This window comes from Fukomys damarensis, unplaced genomic scaffold (assembly GCF_012274545.1).
Source record: "Fukomys damarensis isolate Sample0158 unplaced genomic scaffold, DMR_v1.0_HiC HiC_scaffold_39, whole genome shotgun sequence".
Taxonomy (NCBI): Eukaryota; Metazoa; Chordata; class Mammalia; order Rodentia; family Bathyergidae; genus Fukomys; species Fukomys damarensis.
In genome coordinates, this window is record NW_022900951.1 from 126,236,406 (window position 1) to 126,253,856 (window position 17,451).

At 39.1% G+C, this 17,451-nt stretch overlaps 1 protein-coding gene across 3 annotated transcripts in view; it reads right to left on the bottom strand.

The window, feature by feature from the left end:
• Gabra3 (gamma-aminobutyric acid type A receptor subunit alpha3) overlaps positions 1-17,451 on the bottom strand; it is a 235,601-nt gene that overhangs the window by 144,081 nt on the left and 74,069 nt on the right. For 2 of the 3 annotated variants that reach the window (XM_033760410.1, XM_033760411.1), the window contains exons 2-3: positions 3,169-3,331; positions 2,597-2,698 (exon numbers count right to left, since the gene is read on the bottom strand). In XM_033760410.1, coding sequence (XP_033616301.1) covers positions 2,597-2,698; positions 3,169-3,308 — 242 coding nt within the window. In that variant the 5' untranslated portion in view covers positions 3,309-3,331. The remainder of the gene's footprint in view (positions 1-2,596; positions 2,699-3,168; positions 3,332-17,451) is intronic. The other variant, XM_010626686.3, reaches the window with a different exon arrangement.

A 17,451-nucleotide genomic window follows, 5' to 3' on the forward strand; every position in this document is an offset into this window, starting at 1 on the left:
ATATGACTCAACATGCATTATAGAAGAAAGTCTGGCTACAGAGTAGAGACTGGTTTAGAAAGCAGCAAGACTTCAGAAAGAAAGACCGCTTCAAGGATCTCACAGTGGACAAAATAATATGTAGGAAAGTGGGAGAAAAGTGAAAGATTCCAAGGGAGGTGGAAAGTAAAAATAACAAATCTTGGTGATTAAACCCAGAAAGTGAAGTTTAGAAAATTAGAAAAAAAATGATTCCAAGATTCTGGTTTAAGCAACTGGATATATGGCAGCGCCACTGACTAAACGAGGGAAAATGGAAAATGGTTTCTGCTCGTTCATTTGTTTTTGTTTTTTTTTTTTTTTTGTTCTTTAAGATGAGGGTAGGAGACAGAGATGATGTGGTAACTTTGAGCAAGCTTAGTTTTAGGAGCTTGTAGAGTAACCAAGTGGACATGTCCAACTGGAGAGGAAGACACGAGCCACTGGTATTGATCCAAGGTATTGACATCACCAGAATGGATGAAGTCACTCAGAGCTCCATATGGTAAAAAAGCACACAGAAGAAAATAAAGAAAAATACTGACCAAAAGGAACAGCAAAGGGAAAGAAGATTACAAAATATGTTTAAACATGAAGACCTTCGAGAGAGTTGCACAATGTCATGAGAAATGTTGTAGAAAGCACAACCACTAAAATAGAAAGGAAAGCAGGTATTTAGCATGCCCAGATCCTCTTTACTGGGCCAGTGAAACCATGCTGGAGCCACTTAAGTGAATCAGCTTTTGCTGAAGGCAGCCGCCCTGCAAGAGAGGAGAATGCCAGGCAGGCTCTGCCTTGCTCTGCAGACCCTCAGCGCATGACTAACAGAGAGGAGGGTGCAGAAGCCTGGGCCCCTCTGCTGCAGTGCCATTTATGCTTCGTAGCTTCCCATGGGGTCAAATTAAGGCTGCCCTTCCAGGCCAGTGAAACAGCACCTTTGCTTAACTCCTCCCCTTTCCCTACCTCGCTGCCCTTACTTCCTCAGTTTTCCCCAGAGAGCACTCTCTCAGCCTCCTTTTGTCAGCAAGATTCAGTAAGTGGGATCATATCAAATTTAAAAGCTTCTGCAAAGAAAAAAACAAGAGTGAAGAAACAACCTACAAAATGGGAAAAAAATTGCCAGGTGCTCCCCAGGCAAAGAACTAACATCTAGAATATATAAAGAACTCAAAAAAATCAGACCAAAAATAAAAGGCCCAATCAAAAAAACTGGAAACTGAAATAAATAGACACTTCTCAGAAGAAGTACAAAATGGCCAATAAATACACGGAAAAATGCTCAACATCTCTGGCCACCAGGGAAATGTTAATTAGAAGTATATTAACATATCTTCTTACCCCAGAATAAATGGCTATCAACAAGAAATTAAATAATAATAGCTGCTGGTGAGGCTGTGGGGAAAAAGGAACCCTTCTCCACTGCTGGTGGGAGTGTAGACTGGTGGAAGCAGTGTGGAGATCAGTGCAAAGATTCCTCACAAACCTAAAACTAGAAATTCTATCTGATACAGTTATTACCCTTCTAGGTATCTTCCCAAAAGAGTGAAAGTTATTCCAGGGATACATACACACCCATGTTTATATCAGCACGGTATAGTAACCAGATCTTGGAAAAACCATATATACCCATCAGCAGATGAATGGATGCAGAAAATGTGGTGTTTACACACAATGAAACACTACTCTGCCATAAAGAAGGAAAAGTGGGGTCACCTGTAGGAAAATGGATGCATCTTGAGACCACTATGTTAAGGGAAAGAAACGGACACACAAGCTTAAATGTCATATGATTTCTCTTACATGAGAAATGAGAGATAGAGAGACCAAAATAGAAGACAGACAAATAAGTAGGGAGAAGTCCAAATAATTCCCCAAATATCTAAGCAATTGCTTCAAAAATACTTTACCCACTTACCAATCCAATTATTTAAATACAGGATGACCACAAATTTCATATTTTTTCATTAATTGTTGTAAGACAATATAACAGGAAATATAAAAACAAGTATGAGTGTGTCTCACACAAACAAGAATGGGCTGGTTGAAATGATGCCTGTCTGGGCCACCCTCTGGATAGGTAAAGTACTTAAACAAGCAAGTGAGGCATGCAGTAAAGTGTTAAATGGTTAACCTCTATGCTAATTTGGTTGACTTACACTATTAGTCTTCCTTAGTTCACTGAAGAGAAAGTTGTGTGCTTTTTATCTGTTTATTTGTTCTTTGTAAGAGTCTTTTTTCGTCTATGACTTACAGTCAGAGTAGTAATTTGGCCATTCTTTTAAGATTATGATGCACAGTGTATTAACTATTATTATTCTCTGGATATTTTATTATAAAATGTTGTTTTATTTTTCATAGAAGACTGCTTTTTATATTTTCAGTGTTAATAGCCACTTGTATTCTATCGACATAAATAAAAGAATCCTTTTGTCATGCCTTACTTAATCAAAACACCCAGAAGTCGTGTCTCTGAAGTCAAAGGAATAATTACGGTGATAGTACATGTGTACATTTGATGTATGTGTATGTATGCTTTATTTTATGACTTTGAAAAGTTAAGGAAGGAAAGGTCACCAACCTTGAATATCGTTCCATGCCACTAAAGGAACTGAATGATAAGGGCAGACCATTATTCATGTTGGCAGAAGTTGCCTTGGGGTCACGGGCTGAAGTCAGAGAGCTGTGGGTGAGGGAATGGAGGGGAGGTAAGCAGAGACAACAGAGCACAGCACTCTGCAGAAGTACAATGATGAGGGGGAAGGCAAGACATACAGCACTATCGGGGGGCAGACTGTTCAGTTTCAGATAGAAGATCCCTGTGTTTAAATGCTAAATGACCAGAGCCAATAAAAAGGCAAGGTGAAGACCTAAAAGAGAAGAAATAAAATTCATAGGAAAAGGCTGGTGAGAATTGCTTTTAAGATAACACGGAGGGGATGCAGGCCTGGGATAGGGAGTTGTTCAAGAGGACTGTGACATCACTTTCCACCTGGACAGTCTGAGCTCTCATGGTTTTTCCCATATGCAGGGTGATGTACAAGTACCCAAGAGCAGGGTGCTCGGGTGCATGCAGGGGAAATGTCTGACGTGTGTATCTGATACAAGCATTGAATGCATTCATCTTTTGTTCCAACAGTTAAAGCTTCTTACCCTCCAATATCTTGCTTCACAAAGTCTCCAGGTTCTTGCCGTCTTGATTCCCCTTGGCCGGTGGTTGCAGGGAGAATACTAATCAGGAAAAGAAGCCCAAAGCTGGTACTGTAGAGGAGACACATTTGTGTGATGATCATCTTAGACGCCAACTTGGAAAGACCTGTGAGAGCCACAGTACAGGGGAGGGGGAGGAAAAAAGAGTAGAGACAAAGGGAGGGAGGAGGAAGAGGTAAAAAATATATTAAACTCTATTGGGACCATTTAACTTCCGCAGTATCCACTTACTCAGTGTTTAACTTGACCACCCGTCTGCTCTGCCTACCAATGCAACCAAAGTCATTCCCAACATCTACCACTTCTTCTGGATACCGTGAGAATCCATCCACAATAGATGAATAGAATAGTATAAAGAGCTCCACATCAGCAACCAAGAGTCTTAATATAGTCCCACCTCTTTCCCTTGTCTTCCTATATAGGTGAGTGGTACAACTGCAGCCTCAGTTACTTAAAATCTAAGAGCTTAAAATTGTTCCTCATGTCTTCGTTTTACTTTCCCTCAATCCTGTTTTATTTGTAGCATCACAAAGGACTTTGCCTTGGTTAATTGAGTTATGATATATAAAATTCTAGTATATTAAAACCAAGATTCTCTTTACAGCATTTTTGGATTGATTTTTCATATTGATAGAGCTAAGCAATTTTCCACAATGTCAGAGTGCCTGGAATAGATACTGTTCTCTCTGAATCGGGGTGAGAAAATACTGAATGACGAGACACCATGGCTCTGGAATAAGAATGCAGTATTTCCTCAGTTAAGAGAAATTTGAGGGGAAAGCAAGTTCCTTAAGATAGCAATTATAGCATAAAGAAATCCAAGCCCAGCATCCTGGCATAGAAGTTCCTAAGAGGACATTAAAATGTATCAATAGTAGAATCTGTGATTTGGAATTGCCAACATGCAGTGCTGGCTGGTTAATGAACTCTGGACTAGTGGAGGTTCACTCAAGACTTACACTTACTTGCTATCTCTAAACTGTGTTGCTTCCTTCAGTTTGAAACACTGAGCATATAAAGACCTAACTCTTGAGTCAATACTGCTCATTGTCAATAAATTAATTTTTGGAGGGAAAGGAGGGATATTGAACCATTTGTAAGGAAAGTATATGCAGTAGTTCAATATACAAAACAGATACAGGCTAGGGAGCTATTCTGACTGGTGGAAAGATTAAGAGAAAAACCTTCTAAATCCATTCTCCCAAAAAATTAGTCACTGGAGTCTATATTAAGCTATCTTCATGAATCCAGTTCTGGTTTATGAAAAACTGTAATACTAGAGAAAATGGACTTCTGACAAGACAAAAGGTCTACATCAATGGTAGATATACCTGTGGCATTAGATTGCACTACAGGATGTAGTCAATATTTGATAATTTTTGTTACAGAAAACATATTTTTTTTAGGCTTAACCTAGTATATGTGCTATGGCATTCATTATTCATGAGATATAAGAGTGTTGGGCATTTTACACAAATAAACAAACTGGCAATTTCTGAATTAAATTCAGAAAAATACTCTGCATGAGAAAATATGGTGCGTGATCAGACAACTCTGGAGTGTAAGCAACATCCATTGTATAGCTGTAACCCTGGCATGTGCTCAAATACCCACAGTGCCTTGTAGACTCTAATGTTGTATGATCACATGACAGGAGTTAATGCTCAGATAATCATGACACAGGAATTGGAGTTGACAACTATTCTACAGGAACAGAGAGAATGTGGTACAGGATATAAATTCGAAATTCTGAAAACAAACTATAGACTTTAAGAAATAATCATTGTGCATGATGCGTGCTCAGAAAACATGAGTTCATGTGTAACAATCATGGGTAAAAAAGAAGACGATCAAGCACCATGAACTATATGTGTTCAACTATGCTACTCCAGTACATAGCTATGGGCTATGCTTCAATGACATTATACAAGTAGAAAGCCAACACACAAAGAATAAGTGATGATGACACAGAAACAAGTGTTCATAATTTGGGAGGAAAGAGGTGTGATATACGGTGTGATGTATAAGAAGATAATATTATATGAAATCAAAACTAATTATATTCAAATAACCATTATGCATTAGAAAATAGCCATCACACACTAAAATATAGAAGAAGTCGGGCATAATATGTACCCCTCTGGCAACCACAGCATTCGGTAATCATATATGTCAGAAATCCATAGTGTATGAGTCTAACATTTAGAAAACAAGAGAAGAGGTCACTGATATACACTCTTAAGACGGAGTGTACAATGTGACACATGCCACTGGACTGCTGCACAAGGTGGATATACTTAATGCTACAAGACCATATACTTAAAAATGGTTAACATAGCACACTTTATATGCTTTTTGCCACAATTAGAAAATAATTTGTAAAGAGCATATTGCGAGAGCAGGAAGCATTGGCAAGGTCGCAAAGATTCACAGAATGGGCCCTGTATCTGTTGTTTGTGCAGAGAACTATGGCACTTTAACAGGTATTAACACTAACTGAGCACACAGCCATGGAACATGCTCAGATCACCATGAAACAAAGACAAAGGAGGACTCAGTAAAACGGCACACAAAGTATTTACTGGGAAAAACTTGGTAATAATCCAAGTGACTGTGGTGTATAAACTGAAACTGTGACAGTGAGCCGTGGCAAGTATAGCTGGAAATATCTATGGTCTGCTGAGACAAATGTGATGAATATGAACAGTACTTGGAAAATCTCTCCCTAACCATGAGAGTGCACACAAATGTGCCTATCTGTATCGTGGTAACCATAATATAGGAATTGAGTGCTCTAGGGTAGGAGCAGATGGCTGTGCTATGGAAGCAGACAGGAATAGGAACAAAAGCAGGAACATGGTGCAGGAACAGATGATCATGGTTCAGGCATGGTCAGAAGTTTTCCATGGCAGCAGGGAGGTAGCATATAGATGAAAATGGCATAATGAAGAACTGATGTCCTTGGGGTAATAATTATTATGGTGAATAAATAATGCAAAATGTGTGAACATACAAATACCGTACACACATCCACGGTGAATAAATAAAAAACTGCAGTAAAAGAATATCATCTAATAATTTGAATATGAAACTATGATACAGAAGAAGAAAGTTAGATCTAATATTTGCTTTAAAATTAGTATGAGGAAGCTAAACCATATTGTAAAAAAGAACTGTGTGTATGTTTGTAGCAGTACAGAGCACAGAAAAGGACCACTAGCCTATGCCTGTGATAAGAGCAAAGTGGTTAGGAAACAGGAGACAGCCATATGCAGGCCTACATAGTCGCAGTGTCTAGATGGATAATCTGTGATATGTGAACACATACATAATCAGGACGCATACTCAGGCCACTAGAAAGGAAGCGCATGGCCAAATTAGAAAATGGTTTCCCATTCACCCCACTCAAGCGCTAAGGACCGGACTCATGACAAAGAGGAAAATACCATCTACAAAGCTGATGAACTGTAACTGAATGCTTCCATTCCGGATCTCCTCTGGAATCCATATCTCTATCTCTTCTCCAGGGAAGTGCTCAGATCGTAAGCACAATGCTCACACGTTCAGATCTGACATCCACATGTTCACCCTCCCCACATACACTGGTGTGTTCCTCCTGCCGTCTTTCCCATGGTTCAGAGTGAAGACTCTGGCGTCAAGTCACCCTTCAACTTTCACACCCCACAACCAGTCTATCAGCAAGTCCCACTGATATTCCATTCAAAAGGAAACAGACTCACAATCAAAGCATGGCTCATCACCACCTCTGATATAATGTGGCCCATCAGCTCATTAAGATTATTGCCAAAGCAACCCAAGTGGTCTTCTTGCTTCTGCCTTTGTTCCTCCATAGTCTGTACCCCATATAGCAGCCAGAGGGAATTTTTAAACTGTTACTTGAGTCATGTCTTTTCTCTGCTGAAAATCATATCATTTCTTCCCAATTCAAAACAAGGCCCTCTATGATCTAGTCCCGAAATAGCTACATAACACTATCCTCTACTCCCCTTTCTTCTCACACTCCAGCAACTGTTCCCTCCTGGCTGCTCACTGGATACTTCAGGCGTGCTCCTGTCCCAGGATATTTGCTCTTGCTATAGCCTCTACCTAGAATTTTCTCCGGCTAGTCTCCCGATCGTTTGTTCCCTCATTCTCTTCAGGTTTTTATTTAAATATCGTCTTTGCATTGCAGCTTTCCCTGGTCACCCTATCTAAAATTTCAACCTTTCTTCACATCCCCGATAAATTCTTATGTGGTTGCTTGCTCTATTTTTCTTCCTTTGCACTTCTCCTACATTTTATGTATTTTTGTTATTGTCTACTTCCTGAATAAAAAATAAACTCAACAAGAATGAAGGGTTTCGTTTGTTTTATTCCAAGATATAAGGTTACCCCTTGGTATCTATGGGGGATGGCTTTCAAGACCAGTGCAGATACTGAAACCCATGTATGTTCAAATCCCTCACATAAGATGGGAAGTGTTTGCACGGAACCTATGCATGTCCCCCATACATCTACATATATGTTCACAAACGCTTCCCTTCATGAATAATTCAGTTGGCAAACAGAAGTGTTCAGCAAAATTTCACTTCTGCTTGCAAACTCCACATCCAGGGATGAATACTACCACAGCCATCTTCCCTGCAGGAACACGAATGCTGCCATCCTCCCCAGAATCGTAGAATGAACTGAATTTGTGAACCAAGGTACCACTGCACTTTACATCATCTCTGGCTTACTTATAATATCTAATACAAAATAAATGCTATGCAAATAACTTTCTTGTTTTGGGAATGATAACCAGAGCAAAGGGTCTATATATATCCAGTAGAGATGGAATTTTAAAAATATGTTCAGTCTGTGGCTGGTTGAATCTGCGGAGGGAGAAGTTGCAGATGTGGAGGGCTGACTGCATTGGACAGGTACAAGTGCTTTTTAAATAGCAAATGACTTTAGCCCCTTTCTTCCCATTTCACAATGTCAGTAATCTTATTAGGATCTTATGTATTATTGCAGTTTATTCACACCAGAGAAACTGTTGGTATTTACACATGTGTGACTTATTTATTTCACTTAGGAGTATATCTTCAACATGGGGCTAAAGGTGTAGGGAAGGTGGGATGGGTAGGGGAAGAGTAATAAGGGAAAAGAAAAAAATGTGAGATAATGAAAAGATGGAAATAAAGTGTTTGTAGATGGGGAGTGGAGGAGGGGGTGAAGGGAGGGCAGGGACAAGGGGAAAAATGAGAACCAAGGCTTGTCATGTAAAGGTACAAGATCCCAATAATGAATGTAACTGTACTGTTTAACTAGAATGTACCAATAAACTCAAAGCTGGAAAAAAAATAACAAATGACTGAGTGGATGCTATCCTGAGAAAGACATATCCCTCCATGAAGTCAGATAATACAAAGGAAGGGCTGTAGAATGAACTTTGGAACCTCCAAAGAAGCTACTGGGCACTACACTACTAAAAGCTAGTTTTGTCGGGCATTAAATGCCTCCTTCTCCATTGAACGATGAAGATAATAAACAAGGATGGTGATGATTAAATGAAAACACATGTAAAATGCTTAGCCAAAGACCTGCTACCAGGTTGTGTCTGCTGCTCTGTCACCTTCTCATACACATTTGAGCACCTTCTGTGTACAAAGCAATGGGCAGAAGAGCTGAAAAGGAAATCAATCGGCAAAATGGGCCAACGACTTCCCTCCCACACTTCAAATCCACCTACTATCCAATCCACACACTTAGCTCTACTGTTCTCATTCCAGCCTGGTATTCAACTTATCAGCTTATTCTGTTGACTTCAGACAAGGTCCAGACTCTGACCACTTCCTATCTCCTTACTGACTTCAGCCTCGTCCAGGCTACCATCTCCCACCCCCACAACTGCAAGAAATGCCCGCTCTGGTTCATGTATGGCTTTTCCTCACCAAAATGTGTGTTGAAGCTTGGTCCCCAATGTGACAGTTTAAGGAGGTAGAACTTAGTTGGGAGATGTTTAGAACATGGGGGTGGATCCAGCATAAATGGGCTCATGTCTTGCTCTCTGAGTTTTCACTCATAGGTCTGGCTTAGTTACCGAGAAAGTGAGTTATTATAAAGCAAGTCTACTCCTTGCTTTCTTCTGCATACACTTGTCTGCCTCCTGCTTTCTACAACCAGCTTAAGCAGCCTGAGGGCTTCATCAAATGCTGGGCAGATGCCAATGCCAAGTCCGTGGAGTTCGCAGGCTGCAGAACCTTGAGCCATAATAAGCCTTTTCCCTTAATAGAGTACCCAATCTCAGGTGTTCTGTTTTAACAACAGAATACAGACTAAAACAATGACCTAACCTACCTCTCTGCTTCCACTTTTGCCCTTTCATGTTCTACTATGCACAGTAACCCAAGTAAGATTTTGTAAAAATACAAGTCAGCTTATATTCCCCTTGCTCAAACTTTCCCAGCTAATTTTTACAGGACCCAAAGTAGTTGCCATGTTCTTGAAGAATGTACTGGGTTTTCCTGTTTTTTATTAATATATGTTTGCAATGCGTGGTATTTACATTTGGTGATATATATCCTCCCCTGCCCCGTTCCTCATACTTCATTTTCCCCACTCCAGGAAATCTGTATTTATTTTAGTCTTTGTTTTATTTATGAATATTCATATAAAAGAAACCATGTGATATTTTACTTCTGTATCTGCCCTATTTTGCTTAACATTTTTATTTCAAGATCCATCCATTTTCCTCCAAATAATCCAAATTTGACCACTAGCTACTCTGAAATCTCATCTCTTTCTTCCTCTCCCCTGCTCATGCCAGGCCACATTTGTTTACGTCCTTGTCTTAGGAACACGGTGCTTGATCTGCTCATTGATGCTCTTCCTCCATCATCGGTTTGGCTCACTCTTTTAGGATTCTTGTCCTGTGTCACCACTTCAGAGCGACCTCCACTGCTAAGTTTCATTTCACTACTAGGATATATCACTACCTAAAATTACATTATTCCTTTGTTTGTTCTCCCACTAGCGCAGGGACTTCATTTCCCACTCGGGGCCACACAACAGTCCTGGCACGAGGTAGCTACCCGATAAAATATTTGTTAAGAAAAAAAGGTCTGTTTTCCTGACTTCAAGCCTGCACAAGGCTGGGCATCCTTTCTTATTGAGAGATAGAATCTCAAGACGATTTCTGCTTTCTAAACCTTTCTCCTATGCTCCTTAAATCCTTTACCTCATGACAAACAAAAGCTCACATACCCTCAACTTCCTATCAGAAAACCCTCCCGATCTCTTTGCTTTTAACAAATCGGGCTTTATGTCAAAGACACTTTCCTGAGAGACAAGAGCAGACTGTCTTATCTCCTCCATGCAATTTCAAACCCTTCCCTCTGTGCTTGTACACGCACTCCTTCTCATTTGAGGTTTCTGCTCCCAAGCTGTGTCACCCTGTTCCCTCATTAATCTTACATCAGCATCCCTGTAGGCTCCGGCATTGATTCAAAAATAGTGCTCACCTCACACTTTTCATGTTCTCCTAACACTTTCAGTATTTCACTATTTGTGCAGACAATGTACCTATCACAGTTATTTGACCTGTTCAATCTCTATTACTTTCAATTCCACTCTGTGTCAGGAATCTAAGCCCATAGCCACAGCCTGTAGCATATACAAAATTGTTTCCACATCAAAAAAAAAAAGTTTTAAAACAGTCTGACTTATTTACTAGTTTTCTAATTTTTGAACCCTCACCGTTATTAGACTTGCTCTTTGAGATTTGTTTTCCTTCTTGGAGAGATATAGTTTTTTAATCTATTCATCTTTTCATAGTCTCAAGGTCTTTTGGGCTTTGTTTTACTAGTATTTCCTTTCATTTCAAGGCTGGATCCAATACTAAATCACTAAAACTACTCTTTCCTGAGCATCTTCCACAAATGAGCTAGCACTGTATTTGCCTGGAAAGCTTTTCTTGAATTCATCTATGAAAATTCTGTGTTCTCTTAGACTGATGAAGGCTGCTGAAGAAAACTCATAACTCCTCAAATCAGTAGCACAACAAATTCATTGTCTTCAATTCCCGCACCAATCGATGGTTTTTGATTTTTCATGAACCACCCTTCTTTCAACTCCTCTAAACCTTTGTTGTTCTCAACTTGCCTATTTACAGAAAGCTCATCCTTTTTGGTAATAATCCAAAATGACAGCAGGGACTGGCCTCTAAGCGCACCCCATGATCTCGACATCAGTGTCACACACCTGAAATCTATTGTGTCTTTACTTCCAAAAGGAGCTTCTGCATCCCTTTGTCTGAGGGCTGCCCTCAGGTGGCTGAAAGCAACTTTTGTCTGTGCATCCAGTGTCCGGGCTGGGAGCATGGTTCAGTGGTTGAGTGTTTGCCTAGCATGCCTGAGGCCCTGGGTCCCATCCGTTATCTAAAATAAAAGAAAGCACTAGTCTAAGAATTTCAGTGCCCAAACCAGGGTAGCCCCTCACCAGAACTGATAGGAGCAAAGGTATAAATACAGAAGCTCACCAACAAGGACAATGCTGAGATGTGAGCCTCACAGTTTCCATGGTAACTTGCTTTGTACATCACCCTCGCTCGGCCTCTTTCACTTCATCACCCTATTCCCCAGAATACTCCCCAGTAAAGCACCCTTACATGAATCCTAATAGAGAGTCTGCTTCCATGAATCGCACTGTAGGACATCAAGCGGGCTCCAACCTACGAACCTGACTGGCTTTCATAGCATAGCTGTCCTTACCTTCGCTTCCTTTCCTCTCATAAAGTGAATTTAACTTGCTCCCTTAGTATAATTCCTCAAAGCAAGCTTCTCATCTCATCAACACCTTTCTCCTCTGTCAAGTCTTCTTTTTGCTTATATCTTAAATGTTTTGATCTTGAGTGACTCCATTCTCTTACAATACAAGCATAATCAAGTTCTTTCATCTTAACAAATATCAGTATGTTGTTCTCTTAGTTGTTATCTTGTTTCCTTTCTCTATCAATCATGCCTTTTGAATTAGTGATTTGAAAATGCTTATTCCACCACATTTAGCTTCAATTTATTCATTTTTCAGCTACATTCTGCCTTCTTTTGTGACCATTTCATTAAAATTAGCACATCAGTAATCACCAATGATGCAGGCATTAAGAATACAATCCATGGCCGGGCACGGTGGCGCAGGCCTGTAATCCCAGCACTTGGGAGGCTGAGGCAGGAGGATCGCTGGGAGTTCAAGACCAGCCTGGGCTACATAGTGAGTTCCAGGTCAGTCTCAGCTACATACTGAGACCCTGTCTCAAAAAAACAAAAACAAACAAACAAACAAAAGAATACAATCCATGCTTTAGAGAACCTGATGAGATTTACCTTTTGTCCTTTTCTATTTAAAACAAATTGCCAGCATATGCCTGTAAGCTCAGCACTTGAGAGGCTGAGGCAGGATGGCTGCCAAGAGTTCAAGCCACCTTAAGCCACATAGTGAGTTCAAAGCCAGTCTGTTCTACACAGGGAAACCCTGTTTTGAAAAACCTAAAAAATAAAATAATTGACAGCACCAATCACAAACTCTTCCACTGAAATTCTTTGAATTTTATGTTATCAACTTACTTATAACACGCCTATGTTCCCCTGTTCAGTTCTATTGGATCTGACTGTGAAGTTTTCTATTGGGTATCTCTAATTTTGGAGCCCCCTCACTCTGAATAAATACACTTCAAATATGTCTCCTTTCAGTTTCTCATTAAAAAGAGTAGATAGCAGCAGAAAACAATGGAAGCATGGAGGTTTGCTTGTGAAGGGTAATGGAGAAAAGGCAAACCTCAGGGTCCTGAACGGGATTGTATTCCATATACCACCGTTAGGGATGCTTTAAGCCGAACACTCTTGGGCTATGTGATACACATTCCTTCCCCAAAACAGAATGTAAAGACCAAAAACCTTTTAGAAAAATATAAACCATTACCACGTAGGACACATAGGGGCTGGACTAGCCAAAACTACTCGTGGTTGTTCTCCAACATGATACTCTGTTCTCTGAGGTATGTACAGGTACAGATGATAATGTTTACCCATCCTCACTATTGGCAGTGACTCACAAAACGTCCTGTTCTCAATAACAGCACTGCAAATAAATGAAATAGAAATTTAGAAATGAAACATAAATGAAAGAAATTGGGATCTTGAAATAAACGGACACAATGCTCGGGATGCAGTTAAGCTGAGAAAAGTAGGCAGATATAAATATCATAATTAATGACTGAATACACAGAAATTTACTTTCAAACACATATACTACTACTTCTTTTCAAGCACTATCCCAAAAAGAATTAAGGCAGTAAAATTTTAAAGCAAAACTTTATTGGGTGGAGAGTAGAATGGACCTAAAGCTATACAGATAAGTTATTAACCTGGTATTACATTCAATGTTCCTATGATTCAACAAGACAGAAAGAAAAACAACTCAAGAAAAGAAAAAGCCAACCCTATGGAAAAATAAGAAAAAGAATTACAATGGCCAGCTGTGGTATTGATCACACAGAGCAAGAAAGGCATACACCAAAGCCTATGCTTCGCAGTGAAAAAGTGACAACCCCCCCACCGCCTTGCATGCATCCACGCAAGCGCATATACACTCTTTGGTGCTGCTCAGATGCCCCAAGTGCTACAACTCAGTCTATCACCATATCAGAAGTAAGCCTGTTCCTCTCTTCAGCTGCAAACTCCGCGAGAGCTGCCTTAGTTCAAGCACAGCCTAGAGAAATGAAGGCACAAAGATGACTCCAGAAGTTTTCAAATCACAAGCAGTCTTCCCTTTCCATTCTGCAGCCCAAATTCACATTATTTGGTTCAGGAAATCTCAAGTTATGTATTTAGTCTAAAGTCACGGCAAACCTTGGTTAACCTGGAGAAGTAAACATAAATCACCTTTTGAAGGTGACATCTTCATTTTCATATGTCTTTGGGGAGGCCCATGAGTAACTTTTCAGAAGCACTGATTACTTCCCAAAGATAACCAAACACAAGGAATCTAAGTATTATACTATGAGAAAGAAGAGTACACAGAAGAAACAACTAGAGCAGAAACCAAATCCCACATAGTTCCAATATTGAATTTATAATATGCAGTGTATGAAAGGTTTATGACCGCCACAAAGAAGGTTAAAATATTTGCAGAAAACAGGACATTATAAGCAATAAACTAAAAGACTTAAAAAGAATCAAATATAAATTCTGAAGATAAGACATTGCAAAGTAAAGTGCATGTATTACTAGACATGCACTAAATGTAAATAGAAACAGATTGTATATCTTCCATAGTAGAAGAGGAGAAAAATTCACCAATTGACAAACCATCCATCCAGTAAGGAAGAAATGAAAAACAAACATAAAACAGGCTAGATAGAAAGCATTGAAGATAACAGTTTCAAAGCCTCACATACCAGCAAAAAATTTACATGCAAATGAACTAAAAGCTCAGCTCAAATAAAAAGGTTTTCAGGCTTGACTAGAAATAGTAAAAACTAAATCAATTTCATGCACTCTAAAAAGTCAAATGTGAAACATAAAGAAACAAAAATTTTGAAATTTAAAAATATATAAATGATATATTACCCTTTATCATTCTAATAGCAAGAAGCGAAGGCTTTTATGTGGATGATTTTACCAGAAATAAAGAAGAAAATTCCACTTGATAAAAGGTTCAAAGTAAAAGAATATACAGTAAATTTCTTTTTAACTAATAGCATGCAAATGTATTTTAAAAATTGGGAAAATTACATAGAAACACAGACATAATTACCATCATAATGGCAGGCTTTAGCAGAGCTCTTCCAAAAATAAACAGATTAGGCAGATTAAAGAAATGGAGACATGCACAGAAGAGCTGACCAAGGTGGACAACAATACCCCCTTACTTCTAACCCACTTGTGCCCCTTCTCGTGAGTGCCTTTATAAGGCATGATCAAAAATATGTTGAATGTTGCTGCTGAGCGCCACCTAACAGAAAGGCAGGCTCATAAATACATTACGGTGTGTCATCCACCGTAGTCACCAGATTGGTACCGTGTGACTCCCAGCTCTTCCCCAAAGTCACAATGTCCACAAAAGCTCAATGATCTGAACTGGTGCAGGGCATCGAAGCAGCCACAAAAGTATGACTAACGACAATTAGGAGAACAGACTTCCGGAGCTGCTTCAGAAAATGGCACCAGTGATGGGATAAGTGTGTTCAAAATGACGATGAGCATTCTGAGGGAAGTTATTAGCAATGTACCTCATACTGTGATAGACTTTTTAATTTAGACACACGCTATTTTTAACACACTCTGTGTGCAGAATTCTGTACTTACTCTCTGATGGCAAAACTGACCCATTTTTAATCTTACTAAGTGTATTTAAAAAATTCACAATGCTACAAAGGCATCCACAACACATTTCAAAGTATTGATATAATAGGATATCTTATACATCATAGCCAAGTTAGGTTTACCCCAGGTATTCAGCATTAGTTAAACAATAGAATAACAATTCAATTTATACACCAGGACATATTTAAAGAGAAAAATATTATTATCCTACCAACATAGGTAAGAATGGAAAGGAACATCTCTAATTTGATTAAGGCTAGCTACAAAACAATACTGCAAGCCGGGCGTGGTGGCACATGCTTGTAATCCCAGCACTCAGAGGCTGAGGCAGGAGGATCACTGTGAGTGTGAGACCAGCCTGGGCTACATAGTGAGTTCCAGGTCATTCTCAACTACATAGTGAGACCCTGTCTCAAAAAACAAAACAAAACAAAACAAAACAAAACAAAACAAAACAAAAACCCAAAACAATACTGCAACATGTGGAGTCTAAAATATTTGAAATCCTAACGGTAGAGAATAGAATGATAATTCTATTGAATAGTAGGATGAGGGAGAAAATTGATCAAAGAGTACAAAGTTTCCAACAGAGAGGAGAAATAAGTGTTCATATCTATTACCTAGTAGAGTGAATATAGTCCGTATAATGTTTGTATATTTCAAAGTATAACCAATAAGAATGTGTTGTATTTTTCAAAGTTACTAAAGGGAGTAAATTTAAATGTGCCACCATAAAAATGATGGGTAAGCGGGGTTCAAAAGGTCACATTTAACTACATAAATGTACACACTTAATATTTTCATCATATGTTTCATATATCGATAATAACTGATTTATATCAACTTAAAATAACATTAATGGAAAAGGAACTTAAAAGAAGTATTGAACCCTGATAAAGACTGTCCTTTCACCTTATTTATCTTGGATACTTCAAGAGGCTATTCGAGGCACTATAGAGAATATCATGAGAAATATCATTCAGGTCCTTTGTGTATTTTTAGTTATTTCCTTGCTATTGAGTTGTCTGTGTTCCTTATATATCACGGATATTAACAACTTCCTAGATGTATGGTTTGAAATAATTTATCCTATTGTACAAGTTGTCTCTTAAATTTGTTGTTTGCTTTGAAGAAGCTTTTTAGTTTGATGAAATCTCATTTCTTTATTTTTGCTTTTGCTGCCTGTGTTTTTGGGGTCCTCCCCCAAAAAAACATTGCCTAGGCCGGGCATGTGGTACATTCCTGTAATCCCAGCACTCGGGAGGCTGATGCAGGAGAATTGCTGTGAGTTTGAGACCAGCCTGGGCTACATAGTCAGTTCCAGGTCAGTCTCAACTACATAGTGAGACCCTGTCTTAAAAAACCAAAGCCACTGTGATAAAAACAGCATGGTACTGCCAAATAAATAGGCCTGAGGATCAGTGGAACAGACTGGAAGACACAAAAACAAATGCAGATGTACTCAGCTACCTCATCTTTGACAAAGGAGCTGAACATCCTCAGTGGAGGAAAGATAGCCTCTTTAATAAATGGTGTTGGAAAAACTGGGTGTCAACCTGCCACAGATTAAAATTAGACCCTTATCTTTCGCCATGCACTAAATTAAAATCCAAATGGATTAAAGATCTAAATATTAAAACAGAAACATTAAACTTCCTGGAAGGTAAGTTAGGCAGAACTCTGGAAGACATTGGTATAGGAAAAGACTTTATGAACAAATCCGCAGTAGCACGGGAACTAGCAGATAGAATCAACAACTGGGATCTCATCTTACTGAAAAGCTTCTGTACTTCAAAAGAAACCATTAGCAGAACTAAGAGACAATCTACAATGTGGGAAAAATTTTTTACCAGCTGTACCTCAG